Below are 20,774 nucleotides of genomic sequence, written 5' to 3'. Positions count from 1 at the left end.
TTTTGCCCCTAACAAGTTCACCAGGCAAGATGCTTAAAAAATCATTGTATTTGTCTAAATGACCAGCTGATCTCAACAGCCAGGTCTTGTGAGTTATACAACTTGGCATCACTGATGAATTAGTCACAAAAAATCACATGGAATCCATTGGTAAGAAAAATGATCAAAATTTCCTGAAGATCGAACTACTGACTACAGACATTGACTACGTTATGGTACATCGTTCTATAGATATGAATCCTGTGTTCCTGGGCATAAAAATGATGACCTCAACCAAATGTCTCACCAGATACAATAAGCAGAAGTGTAAAATTTGATGAAAAAAGATTGAAAAGCAAAAGGGGACACCAAGCAACCTTATTGACCCCATGTCTTGAAAATTTGAGGAGATTTTTTATTTTCTGTATCATTTACCGCATCAAAGGAATTAACCATCTCATTTCAGCCCCATTTCCATTGGATAAGTAGTACACTTTTTTCCAGTTTTCCTCTGAGAATGCTTCTCTTCGTACGAGCCTTTGCCTGCAATGGGCAAACAACAATTTAAGTAACTCTAATGCCCCATGATGTAATCTAGAGGAACCATGAACTTTAAACAGAAGAAGTTCTGAGTATCGGACAAGTTTTCAATACAAAAGTAGAATCAAAATTAATGATACTAGGTTTATATCATATGCATACCTGAGGTAGTAATGGCTAACAGTGTCTGCCTCATCTAAGCTATAACGAGGCAAATTAACACGGGCATCTACAGGGACATCTGGCAGGTCTTTACGAAGTTTTCCTACTGCAGTTGAATGAGAGAAAGCACCAACCATCATGTCATCATGCATCATGGACCTAAAGGCATTCACCTGCCAAAGAAGGATAAAAAATATTCATGGGCATAAAATGAAAAAATGAATTCAAGGACGATAAAAAGTATCAACAAGATATTCAGGCCAAGGAAACTATTTTTGGAACCAAATGACCACTCTTTTCGAGTGTGAACACTAGAAAGTTAATACATAGATATCTAACTTATCAGAAAGGATTAGCATAATCCTAATGCTAAGAATAAAACTCAAAAAAGAAAGAAGGAATCGCCCACTTAACATGAAACTGAGAAATATAGTTAAAACAAAAGAGCCAATACTAACCACCGCAAGTTCTCTAGCATGTATTGGCCGACAAGAACGGACAGTCACCGGCTCCTCATACTCACTGAATGTAAACCAATTATTATACTGAAGACATAACATAACTGAGTTAAAAAATGCCAACTAAATACTAAAAAAATGAAGTTATAATCAAGTTTATGCATGCAGAAGGGGACTATAAAACATGGCAATATGGTGCTCACCTGGTCAATTGCAATAAGCACAGGGACATCTTTCACAAGTGATAATTCTTTTCTCAGCCTAACTACAACTCCAACAGCTGCATGTGAGTACTTGATTCCCATTTGAACCAGGTCATACAGTGTTGAACCTTCAGGGAGGGCCATCGATTCAACTCCTTTCATCCATCCAACACCAGCACCTTCTCCTAATGGAATAGGATCGAAAATTTGGCAAGGCAATCGTTGAAAGTGTGATTCATTGGATTTCAGAAAATCCTGAAGAAAAATAAACCATAAGGAAATATGGTATACAACTTCATTGCATCATATAACAAACCAAGCAGAAAATTAAAAATAGAAAAGTGTCAAAGACACACATAGTGTAGACATGACATCTTTTCATTCTTTCCTTTTTCTTTTTAGAATTCTCTCGTGGGAAAAGAGGGGAGGGCCTCAATATCTAAACTTTCATCTGTCCTCATCTCATTACCAGAAACATAAACTAACATTGAGTGTGGAGAAGAAAACAGAAACTTCTTTGTATATTCTGACTTACTGCAATGTAGGTACCATGCAACAGTCAGGCATTTTTGACAACAACAGTTAACCGGAGCATAAAACATTTTTAATTGACTTAGAGAAAAAGTTCTTGCCTTGAGAACATTTTCAGCCTGGACAGGTGTGTCCCAAAGACCTGTTCCTGGATTTTTATAGAAAAATCCTCCATGAGTCCATTCACGACCCCTAGGGGCATATAAAACAAGCCAACCCTCATCACGAGCCCAATGCACAAGCATTGCCAGCGCAATACTCTTCCCACAGCTAACTGGACCGTCCAATACAACTTGCTTTCTCGCTTTAGGAGCTGAGGAGGTAAACACCAGAATTAAGTGCGTAACACAAATTCAATCTATTAGAACACCCACCATCTAAAATAGCTACAAATTCTGATTATTATTATATAACTGCAATTGTTTGATTGTATGATCCATGAATACACAAGAAACGATTTTGAAAATGAATTTTAAAAATAAAAAGAGTGAATTTTTTTATATCTTTGATATTAGAAAAGATTAAAAAGAGCCACCTTTAGTATGAGAAGACCACATTGGAGGATCAACAATGCGTCTAAAATTATCACGAAGATCCAAGAAACTCTGTCGAACAAGCAACGCTGGCCTCATCGACTCCTTGAACTCTGTCACCATTCCCATCGGCAACCCTTCCGGCAATACCTCTTTTAATCCCTTCTCACTAAACTTCATATACAAGCAAGCGTCTTTGCGCGTCAGCTGGGAGAGAGAGGGAGTCGAAGTGAACAAGGGACGTCCCTTGGGACCCAAATCCAGAGAAGGGTCCTTCTCGTCCTCGAACAGGCGTCGGGCTCGAGCAGCCTCGAAGTCGTCGGCGCCGACTGATTCGAACTCTTCACCTGCGGTCGATGCGGCGGCGGACGAGGAACCTGTGGTCTTGGACTTGGACTTGGCATCCGCTTTCTTGGCCTTTGTGAGAGATGCTTTCGTGTTCTTCGAAGAATAGGGCTTTGATCGGAGATGGGTAGGCGGCTGAGGGATTATCCCATCGCGTCGGGGCTTCCAGAGCGTTGCTTGTTTCGCAATGGACCTCAACATCTCCTTGTCTGTAAAGCTGTAAACTCTTGCCTTCTGAGCTTGTGCTGCCGAGTCTGAGGTTTTAGGGGAAGTGAGGTTTTTCCCAGAAGCGAACATGGACAGCCCAAACTTCATCAGCTGGAGCCCAAGTTTAGTTTGATTGGTCCTTCGCTCTTCGTTCATCCTTGATTTCTCTTGGGCTGCAGGTTAGAGAAACTGATGTTCCCAAAGCCCAACAAAACACCATGCTCTTTGTCTTAGGCTTGTCTTTGAGTTTTAACACAATAGTTAGTTCAGTTTTAATGTTGTCTCCCAATGTTGGACACCACTTAAGGCATTTCAACAGTATGATATCTCCTCTTGATTTCTCTTAAAATTGAGATATCTCAATAACATAATCCATTTTAATTGGTTAGATGTATAACCGATATCATTCAAAAATAAAAAATTCTCGATATAACGTCATTTAAATTATACAATATCTTTTTTTATTTATAACATAACATAAGGATCGAATTAGATATTATTTTCAAAAGTAGGACTCCTAAAAGTATGTGATCCCAACTCCTACAACTTCCAAGGGTGTAATCCTCTAAAGCTATGACCCTAACCAAAATACATAAGCATACAAGGCTGTTAATCACAAAAAGTTACAAGAGCTTGAATATGAAGAGGAAACTGATTATTAAACAAAATACCAATGATAGGATAGGACAGGATCGGAGTTAGACTATGCTTTGCTTAGAATTAGAAAGTCTAATGACATTTGTTGGATTTATTTGTAATGGTGTGCAACATGTAGGACTAATTATAAGATCTCCACATAATAAAAGGACAAAACCTGTTGTAGTATGAATTAACTATGTAATCTTTACTAACCCTCTTTACACAAAATTATAAAAATGTGTTTCAAAACCTAGGGTTAACTAACGTCTCACGGTTAATGCGATTAAAGAAAATCACTCAAAAGTACCTCAAAAGGCTCAAAGCCTTTAGTGATCGTCAGCATCACTATGTGCTAGAGAACCACACACATTGAGGAGTCCAGTTAATTAGTTGAGGTAGCTATATATTACAACTATAATTTTGTTTATAGAAACATTGTAGCATCAAAATGACTAAAGAGGATTCCTGGGGTCAGGTGGCTAATGGGTGCAAGTGACTCTCTCCCCAAATTGATCTCAGTATACGGCCGAAAGGTGAACAACGCAAATTTTAATTATATCCCCTTTGCTTTTCTTAGTGTGCTAACAAATGATTAGTGACAAAACTCCCCTATTAAATTAGGCTCAATAACCCCAAAAACCAAAAGACAGTAGGTCACGAAGGTGGAACGCACCGAAGCAAACTTTCCTTGCGAGTCATTGTCCACTTATGTTGCATTTGCATGCCATGATCATGCAGCTCCATGCGTGTTGCATAACCATTTGTGCATTGTCAAAGTGCTGAGATTGATTACGTCATGCAAGATATACGACAAACATTTTCCTGGGATTAAATCCTGGTTGGTTGGAAAGTATATGTTTTGGTTTTTTGTTGGAGTAAGTTGCAAATAAAGGTAAGAAAATTGGAACAACATTACCTGCATCTGCGTCTTCTTGCATTGTTTACCACATATCATCGGGAATATTTTAAGTGTAATTATTCATTGATATTTTTGCAGATGAGATCACGAGAATACGTTAGCCAAGTACATAGAAAATTACATGGATGTCATCTACAGATATCCAGGATTGAAAAGCCACGAATGACCTTGAACTTTTCCCAGGAGTGGAGGGTATCCCAACTTTCCAATTCCAGGTCGGTAAATGGTTGAAAGGTTGCAACTTAGTAGCTTGTTTGTATTGATAATTGCCAACTAAAACGCGTGAGGTGACATTTTTATTCTTTGTGGCTAGAAAATTCCGTTCATCACAAAGCCTATATAGCTAGATCATGGTAGTGTCAACATCAGTCTGATTCAATCTATTGTCTACTTTCTGGGACGACACCAAATTGCTCTACCGAAACTTCAATCCCTCCACAAATCTTTAACCATTCTCCTCATACTGTCTTCCTGTCCAATACAGAGACCAAAAACACATACGAAATGATTACAAACTGTACTAGTTTGGCATAAAAAGCACCTTCTTTTGAACACTCCAGCCAAACAATCCAGCTTTGTCAATCTTAATTACTTTACATAACCTATGTTATGGTGGATTCTCTGTTTCTTCTTGTTTTTAAAAGCAAAACTGATGTATTCATCGTTTTGCTGATCACGTATAGGTAGTAAGATCGATTGCTAGCTGTAGAACTTAATGGTTTTAGTCATGTTCCTTTTTGGGAAATGAAAACGGGAATTGTACCAAATTCCAATGAAACCGACTAGTCATTGTTCCTAAGAGCCACAATAATTAAGCTGCTCTGCATCATCCATCCATCCACATTATTAACCTAAAAATAATTAATTATGAACATGGCGGATTCATTTCCTGGGTCCCCTTGCATGCCTCAGCACCAACCATATGCAAACCAATCGTCCAAGCTTCCCCTCTTTCTCTTCTATATAAGATCCCTTATCTCCCACCCCAAAGTATCCTCAAGATTAAACATCACCCTTCATTTCCTTTCTCTGGCGGTCTAGCTTTATTAGCCGAAGAACTGGCGAACAATCAAGCGAGACTGGAGGGCCAAGAGGAAGAATACTCTAACGAAAGGGTGGTCAGAGCCCTTTACGACGCACTGAATTCTCGAGACGTTGAGACGGTGCACCGCCTTCTGGCAGCAGACCTCGAGTGGTGGTTTCACGGCCCGCCATCACATCAGCATTTGATGCGGTTGCTCACTGGATCAACTGAACCCTTCATTTTTGTTCCTCTGAGAGTTGCTGCCTTCGGTTCCTTGGTCATTGTCGAGGGTTACAACAAGGAACGCGACGTTTCTTGGGTGCATGCTTGGACCGTCACTAATGGGATAATAACTCAAGTTAGGGAGTATTTTAACACATCTCTCACCGTCGCCCGACTTAGCAACTCGGAGGGAGGTCCACCGTCGATATCATCGGCCCCGACTGTCCTAGCTAATTGCCAGAGTATTTGGCAGAGCAAGCTCTGTGATGACAAGGCTGTGCCTGGCCTTGTTTTAGCTCTCTAGCTACGTAGTCATCTGCACTCTCTGGTTTAATAAGGAGTATAATTCTCTATTTGCCTTCTTGTTTCGTCCTCTTTCTTGTTTGTTACTGTCTTAATCTGTCGTTGACAGGCTCGTTAGTTTGATGTCTTTCTTGTGTAATTTATGTGTTGAAATCATGAATAGAACGTGTCCTACTTACTTAACCAGTATAAACGTCATGTATTTTGTGTTACTGTAACATTGTGTGAAATCTTGAACGCGTTACAAGTACTAGCAGGGAAATTTTTCATAATCACATGTTACGTTTTACTTCATTCGACTTATTGTAATGTGATAGCAGCAACTTACCAAATAGTTGTCTCAAAGAGGTTCTATGACATAGAATTTCTTTACAGTCAGCTTGACAAACCAATTTCACTGCCAATGAACAAATATTCTTGTAAAATCTATGAAAGTTTCAAAGCTACAAACCACAATGTTAAGAGTATCCCATGACCCAAAGTATATAATACATTATCCCACTTTTTTACTAGTTATAAACTTCTTGTACTAGCTGATTAATGTTAACCCATTTTTTTTCTTTTAATCTTAAAAAAAATCGACCTGAACCATGAAATATGTGAACATCAGAATCTTGGAGAGATATCGAAGCTGTGTTACTGCTTCTAATCAGGATGGGTGGTACATATCGGACAAAAGATTCTGATTTCAACTAGTTTGAATTGTCATAACATGGAAACCCTGCAACAGAATTGGAGCTTTTGCCGCTTCCCATGCCCAAGTTTTTTCCAATCTCCAGGGCTCCCTCTTTGTGAACTGTCTTTTTTTGTTTCTTTTAATTACCAAGAGCCGCAATTGTTGAACTGTTCTTGGATCGAGTCGATCGACCCCTGCTATATGAGGATCATCCAAGTCGAATCAAACAAACCTTTATCAGAATTAGAAAGGTGGTAAGAGGCTATAGGGTCATCCTAAGTCAAACGATGGTCACCAATTCTAGGAACTGGTTACTTTCTCTTCCATGGACAGCTGCCTCAAGAGTTGACCTTCGTTTCTTCCATCAAAAGATTCCATCTCATCAGTTATTATGTTTATTTGATCCATGAGATTGCATGAAAGTTGGATATGGAAAGCAAGTGGACTGCTTTGTGCTCCGCGCTTCAAGGGCTCAAGCAAATATATTATTATTATTCCTACTTTCCATAGCTGAAGTCCTTCTTTGGGCAACAAACAAAACAGTAGTTTAATTTATTTTTTCTGCCCTGATTTGTCGAGCTAGTCCATATTGTAAGTACTTGCTACAGCATGATATGCTGTTTCCCTAGGGCGCTTCGCCTGCTTATTGGGAAATGAATGAAGCTGCAGGAATATACCTATACGCTTCCAAGAGTTCTTCTCTGCAGCAATCCTAATCGATGATACTGTCATATTGTCGAGCAACTTGAAATATTTTAACCCATTTCCCTCGATTCATCAAGGCAGTGTTTCACCTAATTTTCACATCAAAAGACTAATCAGGAGCTACATAGGCTCCCCCAAATTCTGATTCCCTTCCAACCAAAAGGAATACTAGCAACTTGGAGGGCTGGTAAATTAACATATTGGCTTCATCAAGATGATAAGAAAGTAGTGGCAGACATCATTGAAGAGGCTCACTAAATGAGTACAAAACTAGCATTTTTTTTTTGTTGTACTGTGCTTTGTCTGTTCTTGCATTGATCATAAACCACTAATTAAATAAAGAAATGAAAATGGGATGCCATTGTCACAAGCCTACACAATTTATGGAGCTGGTGAAGCCACCATCCACCACAAGGTTATGACCACTTATGTACTTGGACTCTTCACTAGCAAGATAAAGAGCGGCCTCGGCCACGTCTTTAGCTTTGAGAGTCACACCCTTTAGATTGGCTAATCCTCTCACAAATTCCTCCATCTTCTCTGCTTCCTTGTGATCATAACCAGTTGCCTCCAAATCCGTGCATTCCTCATCTACTTCACAACTTCTCCATGCGTTGATAAGCATGGAAGTGGCCACCCCAAAGGGAGAAATGCAGTTTACCCTGATGCCATACCGGCCTAGTTCGCAAGCAGTGTTCTTCGTAAGCCCTATAATGGCATGTTTGGACGCCGTGTAAGCATGAGGCCCGAGCCCCCCCCATGAAACCTGCTACACTCGCTGTGGAAATTATGCAACCACTTCTTCCTGGCACCATTACTTTTGCTGCGTGCTTCATCCCAAGAGCGGCTCCTCTGACATTGACTTGCATTACTCGATCGAACTCCCCGGCATCGAAATCGATGATGCTCTTCCTCTTAGATTGATTCCCAAGAACCCCGGCATTGTTGAAAAGGATGTCAAGTTTACCAAATAATGAAATTGTTTTATTGATCAGCATTTCTATGTCCTCTTCCGAGCTTACATCACAATGTACATATGCTGCTGAAGGGGCCAATGAGTTGGCCAGAGCAATGCCAGCAGCATCAGCAATATCAGCAATGACTACTTTGGCTCCATGCTTCACAAAGAGTCTTACCGCCGCCTCTCCAATCCCTTTGGCACCGCCTGTTATAATCGCAACTTTTTCCTCAAGCCTGCAATCAGATGGTCACAACAAATTTTAGCTAAGCTACGGAACTATATAGAATGACTTCTTGTCCAGAAATTACAATGAAAGCATTATTCTGTAAACATGATTTCTTAAGGCAAACAATGGGCAAAATATATATATATGAATGAGAAACCATTGCAGGAAACAAAACTTACCTTCTTAGTGAGAATTGGGAGATGGTATTTTTCTCTACGAAACCAACCCCCTGAATTATTTTCTCAGGTATAACTTGAGCAGGCATGTTTGATGATAGAACAGGAAAATACACTAAAAGGGAGGAAAAAGAAATATTTAGAGAGGGGCAAAGATGAACAGAAGCTATAAACTATGATTTACATAGACAGATAAAGCTGGTAAGTGGCTTTAGCTTAGTAGGGTCTCCAGGAGAGCTCTCCACCTCTATTTATAGCTCCAAATTTCTCTCTTTCAAAAAGAAAAAAGTGTTATGAATTGACCATAATCACCCTCCTGGATTTTGGGAAGTCAATCCTTGAAATGTTCTTCTTTTTTTTTTTTTTTTTGGATAATAGGGTATTTGAAAGTTTGAATGGAAGGAACGGTCGGCAAAATCCTTGCATCGGATATCTATGAAGGCAACCTGATGTATAGTATGATCATGAGTTTGATGCACGCAGGGCAACGAGGAATACAGAGTATCCGGCATGAAGAATTTAGAGATCTCAGACAAGTTTCGTTTATCCTATAGCTAAGCCAAGAAGGATCCGTGTAGAGAATCACCATTCCATTCCACCCTTTGAAAGTCAGAATTTTTCAAAGCTTTTCTGCTTTCAACATACACACCAGGTGGCAGTCATCAACGACTTACCAGATTACTTGCTTGACTTTCTGGATTCTCAGTTCCAACTGATTTGTAGATGCAAAATTGTATTCCTTCAGCAACTATATATTTTGAGTACTTAGGTGGCATTTCTTTCTGGGATTTTCATCACCTCTTGCTGATCTGTTTTCTCCTCATCTGAATATCAATGGAGATATGTATGCGCGTGGAAGAATTCATTGAATACATAGGCATTATTAGGAGATAGAATGAAACAGTTACACATAGTTTTGGCCGGTATACGCAAGTTGATAGAACCAATATTCAACAAAATCCAGCTCCTTGTATTAAAGATTCCTATATATATTCAAGTAAATGAAAGGAACAAATAAAAATCTTAAAAGAACCCAACTTTGCAGAAGCTCCTTAAATCCATGGAAATTAACCTGCTAGACCTAAAGCACATGCAGGACCATGATTATGTTCTGATCATAAAGACCACTGATCCCCAAGCAATGCCAAAGCAAAAAGAGCTGAGGATGGTGGAGATATGGAACTCATGTTACACGTGAACAAGGGCTCTTGAACAAAGCCATCATTGCGATTGATTTACAATGTTAACCTCTGCTTTGAGGTTTCCAAGTTAATTGGCTTCAATAATTAGAGAAAAATTGAAGCATTGGAAGAGATTAGACAAGTCAAAAGAAAAAAGGAAAGAAACCAAAGACAGGAACAAGTTGCATGAACGAGGAATTCTTTTAAAAGGTTGGTCTGAGCAAGGAGCGGAGACATATCATAGGAAAACGAAAGCATTTGTCAAATATATATGACACCATTAGTTTTACTTTTCATTCTAATTTAAAAAGATAACAGTCATAGTATAGATATTTTTAATAATAAACTTTACCATCACATTGGATCGGTTCGATTAATTTAATTTAAATTTTCAAAAATCAAAATAGTGGAACTTGCTTAAAAAATAATTAAAATCGACCGAATTATAATAAAAAAATTAAAAATAATCGAAATTGACTTATATCGATCAGTTCAATTGGTCTGGTAGATCCTAATATTTATATTCTAAAAATATGAATAATATTTTATATTTATATATAATATGTAAAATATGTAATTATTAATAATATATTTTCTATCTATTTGATTTTAAATTTTGAACACAAAAATTGATCTAAATAACCAAATAAATCATCTGTCCATTCTAACCAATTAATACCAAAACCGAAAAAACATAATTGAATTAATCGATTTCATTTGATTATTTAAGTTTAGGTGGATCAACACTCAATCCTATTCTAGCATATCATATCGAGACGCTCAAGTCCAAAAAAAGTAGTGTGGATTCACTCTCGGCCCAAAATAGCCCAAGTTTTTGTGCTATTGGCCCATGTATGAAAGCCCAATTCTCAATAAGAGGAGCTCTGGGGCTTAATGCGGCCCAATCCCAATTCCTGATTACCTCCTTTTCTCTTCCCCTGTGGTTCCTCGCACAAAAATTGAAACTTTCTTTCTGCTCACAGTCCTTGATTCTCTTGGTGCTTGATAGATCAGTGTGAAGGGCAAGCCAGCGAAAATGCTAACAGCTGATATACCTCCAAATCAAACTATTTACATCAAGAACCTCAATGAGAAGATCAGTAAAGAAGGTATCACTACCCGCCTTAATCTCTCTCTCTGTCTCTTTTATTTCTCTCAGTTTTGTTTGGTTGCTGGGAAAATGATGGGAAATGAGAGAAACTAGAACCTAATTAGCGCAGCTGAACCTCGCCGAGTAGTTGTATTTGCAAGATGGGAAGCATAGGTTCTTTTGGGTTTTAACAGAAAAAGTTCTCCCTTTTTTTAGGGTTTAACCCAAACGGCGTGCTTTTTTACTAGGATATTGGAATTAGGATTTGTTTTTAGTTTGAAATTTGAAATGGGAATTGATTTCACATTAACATTTTGTTTTCGTTATGCTTTGTCAGAATTAAAGAGATCCCTTTATGCTTTATTCTCTCAATATGGAAGGATTTTGGATGTTGTTGCCTTGAAGACACCCAAGCTTCGTGGACAAGCATGGGTTGTGTTTAATGAGTTGACAGCTGCCAGTAACGCATTTCGTCAAATGCAAAATTTTCCATTTTATGATAAGCCTATGGTGAGTATGTGTGTGTGTTATTGCCTCAAAGTGAACATTGTATCTATTCTTTCAAATTTTATTGATGTAGGTGTTGCATTTGGTTTGGGGTTTCACAGTTACCATTGTTGTGAAATTAGTCTTTGTTGAGTCTCTCTAATCTTGTTGGAATTATTTTGTCATTTACTGTGACATGATGCTCAATGGTTTATATATATTTTCATGATGTGTGGTTCTGTCTTCTGGAGTGAGTTAAACCTTCAGAAAACTATCATGTCAACTCATATTTCTGACAATTTAGGTCCTTTTTTTGTTTCTGCTGCATCCAATCCAGAAGATCATTTGCAACTATACCTCATCTACGTCCCTAAATTCATAGATTCCTTTAGATGGCTACTTGAATAACATTTCCTTTGTTCTGTAGGTATCACTTGTGATTGCAATCAAAATTTAGCGGGGCTCTATGTTCATATGTGGTTCTAGTTCCTAATGATGCTTAGATATGACTGTCTATTTGATTAATTTGGTGCAGCGGATACAATATGCAAAAACAAAGTCAGATTGTGTTGCCAAAGATGATGGAAGCTACGTTCCCAGGGAAAAGAAGAAGAAGCAAGAAGAAAAAGGTGACTACGTCATTCTTTTAGCTCCTCAATTTTCCATATGCGTAATGCATGGTATTGATTTACTTAAGAAAAAAATTTTAGAACTTTTGTATTGTGATGGAACAAGAAAGTAGAATTTCCTTTTGCAATATTATCCTAGAACTTTTGTTAATTTCAGTGTAGGATAAATGACCCCAGTGAGCCCTTGGCTGCTTGTTTTTTGGTGCTATCCTGGTACCAGATATTTAGACCTTTGAATTTACTGTTTGTAAAGAAAATTTCTAACAAAGCAAAAGAAGAAAAAGGACCAGTCTATGGAGTTGTGTTTTTTGGGGCAGAATATTTTGATTTTGCTTTTTCCTTTGGTTTTTTAGTTTATCTGCTCTTATTAGGTGACATTCTTTTGATACAATATGCAATTTTCAGCTGAAAGGAAGCGACGTGCAGAAGAAGCACAGCAATCTGCAATGTCGAATGGCATGGGTTCTCAATATGGAGGTCCAAAGGTAATTTGCAGTATTATGTTCATTTTGTTAGTTGCTTCCTCTCTTTCCTCTCTGAAACCCCATATCTTTACCTATGAGAATGTTGGTGCTTAGATAGTAAGATTAGATATGCCTTACACTGCTTTTGGTCGTGCTTTTTACCAAGAGGAATGGAGTTTGCCGACATGCTATTTGTCTGATTATGTGCAGGCTCCTTTCCATCATGGAAATCTGAATGCCCAGGAACAGGCTGTACCAAACAATATTCTGTTCATACAGAATTTACCTCACGAGACAACTAGCATGATGCTGCAGCTGCTTTTCGAACAGTACCCAGGATTCAGGGAAGTTCGAATGATTGAAGCAAAGCCAGGCATTGCCTTTGTAGAGTATGAAGATGAAGAGCAGTCCTCTACAGCCATGCAGCACCTTCAGGGTTTCAAAATCGCTCCTCAATATCCCATGGCTATCACTTTTGCTAAGAAGTGACCTCATCCTTTTTGTCCGTGATTGTATTATTTCTTGGTATAACTTTGTATGGATATGTAATAGGTTCAAAGATTCATGCATACCGTAGTCATGTAGATCTCGAAGAAACTAATCATGGAAGCCTTGTCTCACCTCTTTGATGTTTCAAAGTAGCCAACCCAAGTTAGATGATTATAGCAGAGGATGCATTTTGTGATAATTCGTTCAATTTCTGCAACTATGTTGGTTGAAGAGACACTTCTTACATTTGTGAAACTGTCAAATTTCTTCCACTCTTATCTGCAGGTTTATTATGGTTCATAACTCCATATTTAACTCAACAGTAGATGCTACACCACCTGGATGGAACCTGGATTTTCCCTGCCTGTTGCCTGGGAAGGCTTTAACATGTGGTCCATGGTTTTCCTCATCGGGAAAGTGATTTAGCTTTGTGATGTGATGAACAATTTAACCAAAAAAAAAACTAACGGAGTAAGGAGAAAATATGGCAACCCGTGATTGGTGGACTCTGGATCATCACAGCTATAATCATAACTAGAAAAACAAAAGACAGCCTGAAAAAGTTGCTGGAAAGGCTTAAGAGTACGTGGTCGGACTGAGATGGACAGGTGCGATTAACGCGCCAAAGAGAGAATCGTGACAAAGGCTAAAACGTACAACGTTTATGTACGTTATTTTATAGGGGCGAAGGTGGGCGGACTTTTTCCATAATTGCCGTACCATGTGCACTTGAATCTGTCCTTCCTCATATGTAAACTTCCCCGAATGAGCCGAGCCTTCTATTATTAGCAAGTGACGGTGGACATCTTTTCTGTTTCCCAAAACGCCCCCCCCCCCCCCCCTTTTCCACTTTTCTTTTTTACAGCTATTTTGTTAGGTGAGAGCAAAGCCAAAAATTCAGAGAAGAGTAAGAAGCAAGGGTCATCTGGTCAGGCAAAATATAATTGACAAAAGCTCGGAAGCCTAGTTTCGTAATTTGGCATGCAGGTTCTTCTCCTTCCCAGATACAACCCAAGTCCCCCTCCCAGTTGATCCTACTGTTTTCTGTTAACGGTTACCTCAGAATCTTGCAAGCCCCACTATCCAATTCTCTTTGCACATTCTATATTATCAAGTCCAATTTATCCAAACCCTGTATTCATAATCTTCTCCTTTCCTTCCCCAAGCCTTTTTGACGAGTTTGTTTTCACTGAAAGGCTTCCAAAAAAAGGAAAAAGAAATTGGATTCCAACAGCGCAATGAAAGGCCAGAACAAGGAAAAACTGCGAGCACTTTCACCTGATTCTTCATCCAATCCCTTTGATGTCTTAACAGAAGAGGTTGTATTGAAAATCCTTGACTATCTTGACAACGACGAGTACCCTTCTGCCAGAAAGTCGTTCTCTCTCACGTGCAAGACCTTTTACTTCATAGAGTCTGGCCACCGCAAGACTATCAAGCCTCTAAGCGCTGAGCTCCTCCCGAGAACCCTTCACAGATACCCTTTCGTTTCCCATCTCGATCTCTCTCTTTGCCCATGCGTTGACGACAGCACGTTAAACATGATATCGTCAACCTGGAAAGCTACTTTGCATTCAATAAACCTATCCAGATCAAGGTTTTTCACGAATGTCGGGTTGTCAAGCTTGTTTGTTAATTGTTCGGGTCTCGTTGAGGTTGATTTGTCCAACGGGACGGAGTTGACTGACTTGGCGGCCTCAGCCATAGCAGAGGCGAAGAATTTGGAGAGATTGAGGCTGGCAAGGTGCAAGTTAATAACTGATATGGGGATCGGGTGTATAGCTGTTGGGTGTAGAAAGTTAAGGTTGCTTTGCTTGAAGTGGTGTCTGCGTGTTGGTGATTTGGGTGTGGAGTTGATTGCTTTAAAATGCAAGGGGATCAGGAGTTTAGATCTTTCTTATTTACCGGTAAGTTCAATATCCTTTTTTAAACTCTGTGTTGGTTTTTCGCCGAGAAAGCTGTGGCAAAGAACAGAAAGCTAAGCTTGGTCTTCACTATCATGGCAGGAAAGGAAAGGACAACCTGTAGTAACCAAATGGTTGTATTTTTAGGCTCTAGACTAGTGTGTTTTGGTCTTTCGGCTGCGCACTTCACTTTATTCAATCAATTGCTTCTTGTTTTGCTTCATTTGTTTACTTTCCACGATAAGTCTTGTCACAATTAGCTCATTGCAATCTGATGTTGATGTCACTCATACTTTCCCTTTGTTTTTTTCCTTTGGCAGTATGATGTTGATGTCACTGTTTTCCCTTTTTTTTTTGGCCCTTTTAAAGCAAGCACTGATAAGCATGTTTGAAAAGAGAATAATGTGGTACTCGCACTACTTATTCCTATAGATTGTTGATCAATTCCTTTATCCTATCCATTTTCAGTCAATTATTCGATTTCTGTTGAGCTGCTTAGTCTATTAGTTTCTATTCTGAGATTCTCGGAGAGAAGACTAGCCAAATAACTTGCCTCAAAAGTGTCCCTGACGAGTTATTTCGTTTACTTTTATCCTCGATGGACCAGCTTATAAGCACAAAATGTTAATATTTTTGTGCAAAACAGCTAGAGAAGTTCCTATAGTAAGCCAAGATATAATTTTGATTGCAAGCGGAAAAGAGGCAATACTGTAGCACATGATTCAGTGTACTTAACTGGTCATTTCTCATGTATGCTATGGCTACTAGAATCTGCTCGTGTTGATGTCGAGACCTGATCACTGCAGTTTTTCTTTTCTTGATTCTTAGTTAAGAGCGTGGCCAATCAAATGAGAAGGTTATCGTGAAAACTTCTATGCTTTTGTACCACAGATCACAGAGAAGTGCGTCAAATCTGTCCTTCAACTCCAACATCTTGAAGATCTGGTTCTAGAGGGATGCCATTGCATTGATGATGATGGCCTTTCAACACTCGAGCAAAGTTGTAAGTCACTAAAGGTATGTTTTTTCCCTTTTGTTCCTTAAGAAAAGGTTGGCATTTTAAGCAGCCCAAGATTATTGCAAGCAGATTTTTTTTTTTTTTTTTTGAAGGGCATTGCAAGCAGATTGAATTATAGAAAGAACATGAGAGAGTCCCTGCCAGCACCTGAAATTTTTTTGACTAGACTTTGGATTTTTTTTCGTGTTGTATTCTTATTTCAAGATCGAAGTTTCTTCAAGCAAAAATTACATGCATGCCTCTTATGTTGAAATGTAAGAATCCAATTGATGCTAGGACTATAGAAGTTATATTCAGTTTGTCAGGTTGTTGAATTAGGTTCATATGAGTTATCCCTCAATGAGTAATGTAATTTCAAATGACAGTTTCTCCGAATTGCATATTTTACAGATGCTTAACTTGTCAAACTGTCAGAATGTTACTCACACGGGCTTGTCATCTCTGACAAATGGTGCTCAACAACTTCAGCAGCTCATATTGGCATATGGCTCTGTTGTAAGTCTGAAACTCCCTAAGGTAATTTCCTCTTATTAACTCTATATTAGTCTTTTGGCATTTCTAACATTTTGATGGTGGCGCAGGTTACTTCTGATGTAGCAAAATGCCTGCATACTTTTTCAAAGCTGCAATCAATTAAATTAGATGGTTGTCTAATTACTTCGTCAGGGATCAAAGCCCTGGCAAGTTTGCATGCCTCAATCAAGGAGCTGAGCTTCAGTAAATGCTTAGGAGTGACAGATGAGGGGCTTTCTTTCCTTGTCCAATCACACAAAGAACTGAGGAAATTAGACATCACATGCTGTCGTAAGATAAAATATATGTCTATAGACAGCATAACAAATTCATGCACCTCCCTTACTTCGCTTAGGATGGAATCTTGTAGCTTGGTTCCAAAGGAAGCCTTTATTTTGATTGGAGCACGTTGCTCGTGTTTGGAGGAGCTGGATGCCACAGATAATGAAATTGATGATGAAGGTTTTGCCTTGACCATAACCTGTTTTATGTATGAATGAAAGTCTCTGTGAATGATTTATGTTACCTCTTGCAGGTTTGAAGTCCATCTCAAGATGTTCAAAATTATCTATTCTAAAGTTAGGGATCTGCTCTAACATATCGGATGAAGGACTTGCTAATGTTGGAAGTTATTGCTCAATGCTTACAGAGCTTGATTTGTACAGGTTTGCAACTTTCCTATACCTCGAACACATTTCATACTCGCTAGGACTGACTACTGCATAAATGGGTGGTCCATCGAGCATCTTAAACTCTATGGGCACTCAATGCTGCATAGAACACTAATTTTAACAAGGATAACGATCCCACTAGGCCATACTACAAAACTCTCCTGATGGTCATGCACAAGGGTCTAAAAGTAACAGGTGCTATCATGTTAGCCCCCAGATATTGGGATGCTGCTGCACTCTTCTGCATGGTACATAATATCTCCTTTCAATGTTGATATTAATGTGTTTCTCTTTTGCAGGTCCATGGCAATAAGTGATGCAGGCATTGCAGCCGTTGCTGATGGTTGTCCTGCTCTTGAGATGATCAATATAGCTTATAATGGTAAAGTTACAGATAACTCATTAATATCATTGTCAAAATGCTTGATGTTAAAAGCACTTGAGATTCGTGGATGCCCTGGTGTCTCATCAATTGGTCTATCGGCCATTGCTGTGGGATGTAAGCAACTTACTGTGCTTGACATAAAGAAATGCTTCAATATTAATGATAATGGAATGCTTCCACTTGCTCAATTTTCCCAAAATCTGAAGCAGGTATTATATATTATCATTTTCTGTATTTCTTGTGGATTGGATTATTATGGTCTAATATTGAACTAATATCGTTGTTCACTTCTTTTCATTGCAGATAAACTTGTCTTATTGCTCTGTTACAGACGTTGGGCTTGTAGCACTAGCTAGCCTCAATCGCCTACAGAACATGACAATCTTGCACTTGGCTGGTTTGACTCCAAATGGCCTAGCAGCAGCTTTGTTGGCATGTCGAGGGTTAACAAAAGTGAAACTTCATGCATCCTTTAAACCATTACTTCCTCAATCCTTTCTTAAGTACATGGAAGCCCGTGGGTGTGTGTTTCACTGGAGGGACAAGGCATTTCAGGTAAGTGTTTCCCCAAATCTAAACAAAAGCTTGATGGATCAGAAATGTTAACTTACCTAAGAAGACATGTAGTTTGCTCTGTCAATTAGTATATATAAAGGCCAAGTCAAGAGAAAACACTAAATGTGAACTTACCTAAGAAGACATTTAGCTTGCACTGTCAATTTGTATAGATAAAGGCCAAGTCAAGAGAGAACACTAACTTTCCTACTTGCATCATTGCCCCGCAAGCAGAATATCGTTAATTTTATTTTATTAATTTGAAAGATAGATAAGCATGAGAATTGCAGTTCAGTTCCCTCATTCTATAGTTATGCTGCATGTTCTGTAATGGCTTATCATCCACTAAAAAAACTACCATGATTCTAAGTATTAAGTTTATGCTGTACTGCACTGATTTTATAAGTGATTTTCAGAACTTAGAACTATTAAAATTGTCTTTAGCTGCACTGCATATTTTAGAGTAAATATCTACTTTGGTCATGCCACCCTACACGCGATCAACTAGGAAGAACTCTCTAAAATTACCTTGAAAGTTGTAGACTATCTCTAAAATTATATAATCTTCAATGGAAGTAAAATTCTTTATGTATGGTTGACAGAAGGAAATGGATCCCAAGGGATGGAAGCTGCATTTTGGAAGGAGTACTGAAGTTCCATAGCTTGCAGAGGATGCACCGGTTATCTAGTCTGGGTCTATATATGTAGAGTCCATGTAGCCCAGAAGCGAAAAAAAGGGCTGCAATTATGTAATTACTTTATGTCAAAATGAGGTTTTGGCTTGAAATTTGGCAACTTTGCTACATAAATCTCGACAGCCTTAATAAAGTTTCTGCTTGGATTATTAAACTGTCAATACTCAGTCTGTCAACTTATTTATATGTGCCACTGGGAGTAGTGGCTTGGTCTAGGCTCAGTCAAATCCCAGCTCCCCATTCCCCAACTTATTAAAAAAAGCCTTCTGTAATAAATTAATTGAATTGACTTGACTAGGAAGAAACCATAAACAAACATCAAAGCATCTGAGGCAACAAGAGGCAAGTTGGAAGGAAATGCAAGCAAACGGGTCAGGCCTTTCAAAGATCAGCATTGGGCGGGCATTGATGAGTTTGAGTTAATGAGTCTGACCTCCGCAGATGGTCATGACTTCCACCGTATGTCTGATGCCCATGGTTGGCCCTTAACCACTCCACTGATGTTTTTCCTGACTTTGACCCAAAGCCTTTTGTTAGAAAGGCTTTCCAAATTCTTGGTTCCAAGACTTACATTCAACTGTTCATTATATTAGGAATAGGGACAAATACTGAAAACTTATATCGGCCTTTAAGTTCTGCAACTGGATGTGACCTCCCCTTCTATTCTTGAGCTCTGACTTCTTCTGGAGACAATTTATTTAATGATTGGCCCACTCACAGTTAATCAGAGTGGGGATTGATTTCAAAATTCGAAAAGAACAAATTTCTAGTACTAGTTAATTGATTAATTGGTTGTTCTTGCCATGTTTGTCTGATTCATGCCAATGCAAACCATTGCAGAAGAAATAAACCTTAATTTTCAATACTTCAGTAAGGACATTCTCGCTTTTCTTTTAAACCTGGCTGTTCTTCCTAAATTGAAGCTGAGAAAATGATACGTATGATTACTAAAAACTTCTATTGAAAACTGGAAAGCATAGAAGAACAAAAAGGGAAATACACAGGATTGAGAATGCAGTCTGCTCTGTCTGTCATCGGTACAAGAACTGGATTTCATGTTACAATTAAGACAATGCATCTAGAAAGGAAAACCCAACAGTGAAAGTAGACAGACAACCCCAAATGCAGAAAGTTAACAAGTTGGGACAAAACATGTGCCCAAGCTTCATTGTTTCCAAAACTGTATGGGAACACATATTGCAAAGAATGACGAAGAAAATAAGCCAAAAAATTCTATTGAAACAGTGAATCCCATTGGTTGGGAGTCCAGTCTCGTAATCCTCAAGAATTCGTACCATGAGGTTTTCCATAACAAGGACGCGATCTGGATAGGCACTGCCCCATTTACACGTTCAGAGTCTTACTCTGAGGCTGATGCTTCTTCTAGATTTGCAACTTGCAAAGACTTTTCCAGGGTCACTGCAGGAAAAAAAAAGACACATCTCCTTGTAAATTATATAAGACAAGAGTTGGTTTTCACGTCAGCTGCGTCTTCCATTGTTAAAGCTCGTTCCAAACAAGAAATGCTATTGGTTCATTATACGTGCAATACTCAAAAGTAAAATTTTGGAGTAAAATTCGGGTTTGAGGATAAATAAAAAACCGGTTACCCGAACTTATTTATGTATTGGTATATATAATTAAGACATTATAATTATGAAATTAACACAATAAGATAATTTAATACAGATAATCAAAGTAAGTTTTTAAAAAATTTTAATGAAATGACAAATGTCAAACATCTGATTAATATTAACAATAAGTAAAACAAGATTTAATCAGTATTAATATATATATAATTATGTAAAAGATAATTCGAAATTATATGCATTAGGCTCAGATAGAGTACGAACTTGATTATGGATGATTGTTATTATGAAGGTGG

At 38.5% G+C, this 20,774-nt stretch overlaps 3 protein-coding genes and 2 pseudogenes across 6 annotated transcripts; 3 read left to right on the top strand and 2 right to left on the bottom strand.

The window, feature by feature from the left end:
* Positions 1-49: 49 nt before the first annotated feature.
* Positions 50-3,016, bottom strand: LOC18591052 (mitochondrial 28S ribosomal protein S29-like protein). Its single transcript, XM_007016961.3, has 6 exons — positions 2,409-3,016; positions 1,975-2,186; positions 1,343-1,597; positions 1,140-1,226; positions 682-854; positions 50-522 (listed from the first exon to the last, which is right to left on the bottom strand). The coding sequence occupies exons 1-6, from the start codon at positions 2,950-2,952 to the stop codon at positions 411-413; spliced, it is 1,383 nt and encodes a 460-aa protein (XP_007017023.3). The 5' UTR covers positions 2,953-3,016; the 3' UTR covers positions 50-410.
* A 2,577-nt stretch (positions 3,017-5,593) lies between these two features.
* Positions 5,594-6,344, top strand: LOC18591051 (senescence associated gene 20 pseudogene; annotated as a pseudogene).
* Positions 6,345-7,661: 1,317 nt separating this feature from the next.
* On the bottom strand, positions 7,662-9,055 carry LOC18591050 (short-chain dehydrogenase reductase 2a-like; annotated as a pseudogene). The gene is made up of 2 exons (XR_016028220.1): positions 8,813-9,055; positions 7,662-8,640 (listed from the first exon to the last, which is right to left on the bottom strand). The product of XR_016028220.1 is annotated as a short-chain dehydrogenase reductase 2a-like (transcript).
* A 1,858-nt stretch (positions 9,056-10,913) lies between these two features.
* On the top strand, positions 10,914-13,394 carry U2B'' (U2 small nuclear ribonucleoprotein B). The gene is made up of 5 exons (XM_007016958.3): positions 10,914-11,099; positions 11,418-11,590; positions 12,102-12,195; positions 12,601-12,680; positions 12,870-13,394. The coding sequence occupies exons 1-5, from the start codon at positions 11,027-11,029 to the stop codon at positions 13,146-13,148; spliced, it is 699 nt and encodes a 232-aa protein (XP_007017020.1). The 5' UTR covers positions 10,914-11,026; the 3' UTR covers positions 13,149-13,394.
* Positions 13,395-14,014: 620 nt separating this feature from the next.
* LOC18591048 (F-box/LRR-repeat protein 3-like) lies at positions 14,015-19,050 on the top strand. Of its 3 annotated transcripts, none has more exons than XM_007016957.3 (8): positions 14,015-15,055; positions 15,944-16,069; positions 16,485-16,586; positions 16,652-17,045; positions 17,119-17,248; positions 17,554-17,848; positions 17,943-18,194; positions 18,797-19,050. In XM_007016957.3, exons 1-8 carry the CDS (start codon positions 14,387-14,389, stop codon positions 18,854-18,856), a joined length of 2,028 nt encoding a protein of 675 aa, XP_007017019.3. In that variant the 5' UTR covers positions 14,015-14,386; the 3' UTR covers positions 18,857-19,050. The 3 variants fall into 3 exon arrangements, with proteins under 3 accessions (XP_007017019.3, XP_007017016.3, XP_007017015.3); XM_007016954.3 differs by having other exon boundaries at positions 16,461-16,565; XM_007016953.3 differs by having other exon boundaries at positions 16,461-16,586.
* Positions 19,051-20,774: the final 1,724 nt, after the last annotated feature.

The sequence above is a fragment of the Theobroma cacao genome, chromosome 9 (genome assembly GCF_053813885.1).
Source record: "Theobroma cacao isolate CCN51 chromosome 9, ASM5381388v1, whole genome shotgun sequence".
Classification (NCBI taxonomy): domain Eukaryota; kingdom Viridiplantae; phylum Streptophyta; class Magnoliopsida; order Malvales; family Malvaceae; genus Theobroma; species Theobroma cacao.
This window is presented reverse-complemented; position numbering and strand designations above follow the sequence as displayed.

Coding starts and splice junctions, on each gene's coding strand:
- LOC18591052 (XM_007016961.3), bottom strand. CDS start 2,952: ATGTTGAGGTCCATTGCGAAACAAGCAACGCTCTGGAAGCCCCGACGC. Junction 2,187..2,408: donor GTGGTCTTCTCATACTAAAG/GTGGCTCTTTTT, acceptor TTACCTCCTCAG/CTCCTAAAGCGAGAAAGCAA. Junction 855..1,139: donor ATGCTAGAGAACTTGCGGTG/GTTAGTATTGGC, acceptor CTTCTTTGGCAG/GTGAATGCCTTTAGGTCCAT.
- U2B'' (XM_007016958.3), top strand. CDS start 11,027: ATGCTAACAGCTGATATACCTCCAAATCAAACTATTTACATCAAGAAC. Junction 11,100..11,417: donor TGAGAAGATCAGTAAAGAAG/GTATCACTACCC, acceptor ATGCTTTGTCAG/AATTAAAGAGATCCCTTTAT. Junction 11,591..12,101: donor CATTTTATGATAAGCCTATG/GTGAGTATGTGT, acceptor AATTTGGTGCAG/CGGATACAATATGCAAAAAC.
- LOC18591048 (XM_007016953.3), top strand. CDS start 14,387: ATGAAAGGCCAGAACAAGGAAAAACTGCGAGCACTTTCACCTGATTCT. Junction 16,070..16,460: donor AAAGTTGTAAGTCACTAAAG/GTATGTTTTTTC, acceptor CATATTTTACAG/ATGCTTAACTTGTCAAACTG. Junction 17,046..17,118: donor TAATGAAATTGATGATGAAG/GTTTTGCCTTGA, acceptor TACCTCTTGCAG/GTTTGAAGTCCATCTCAAGA.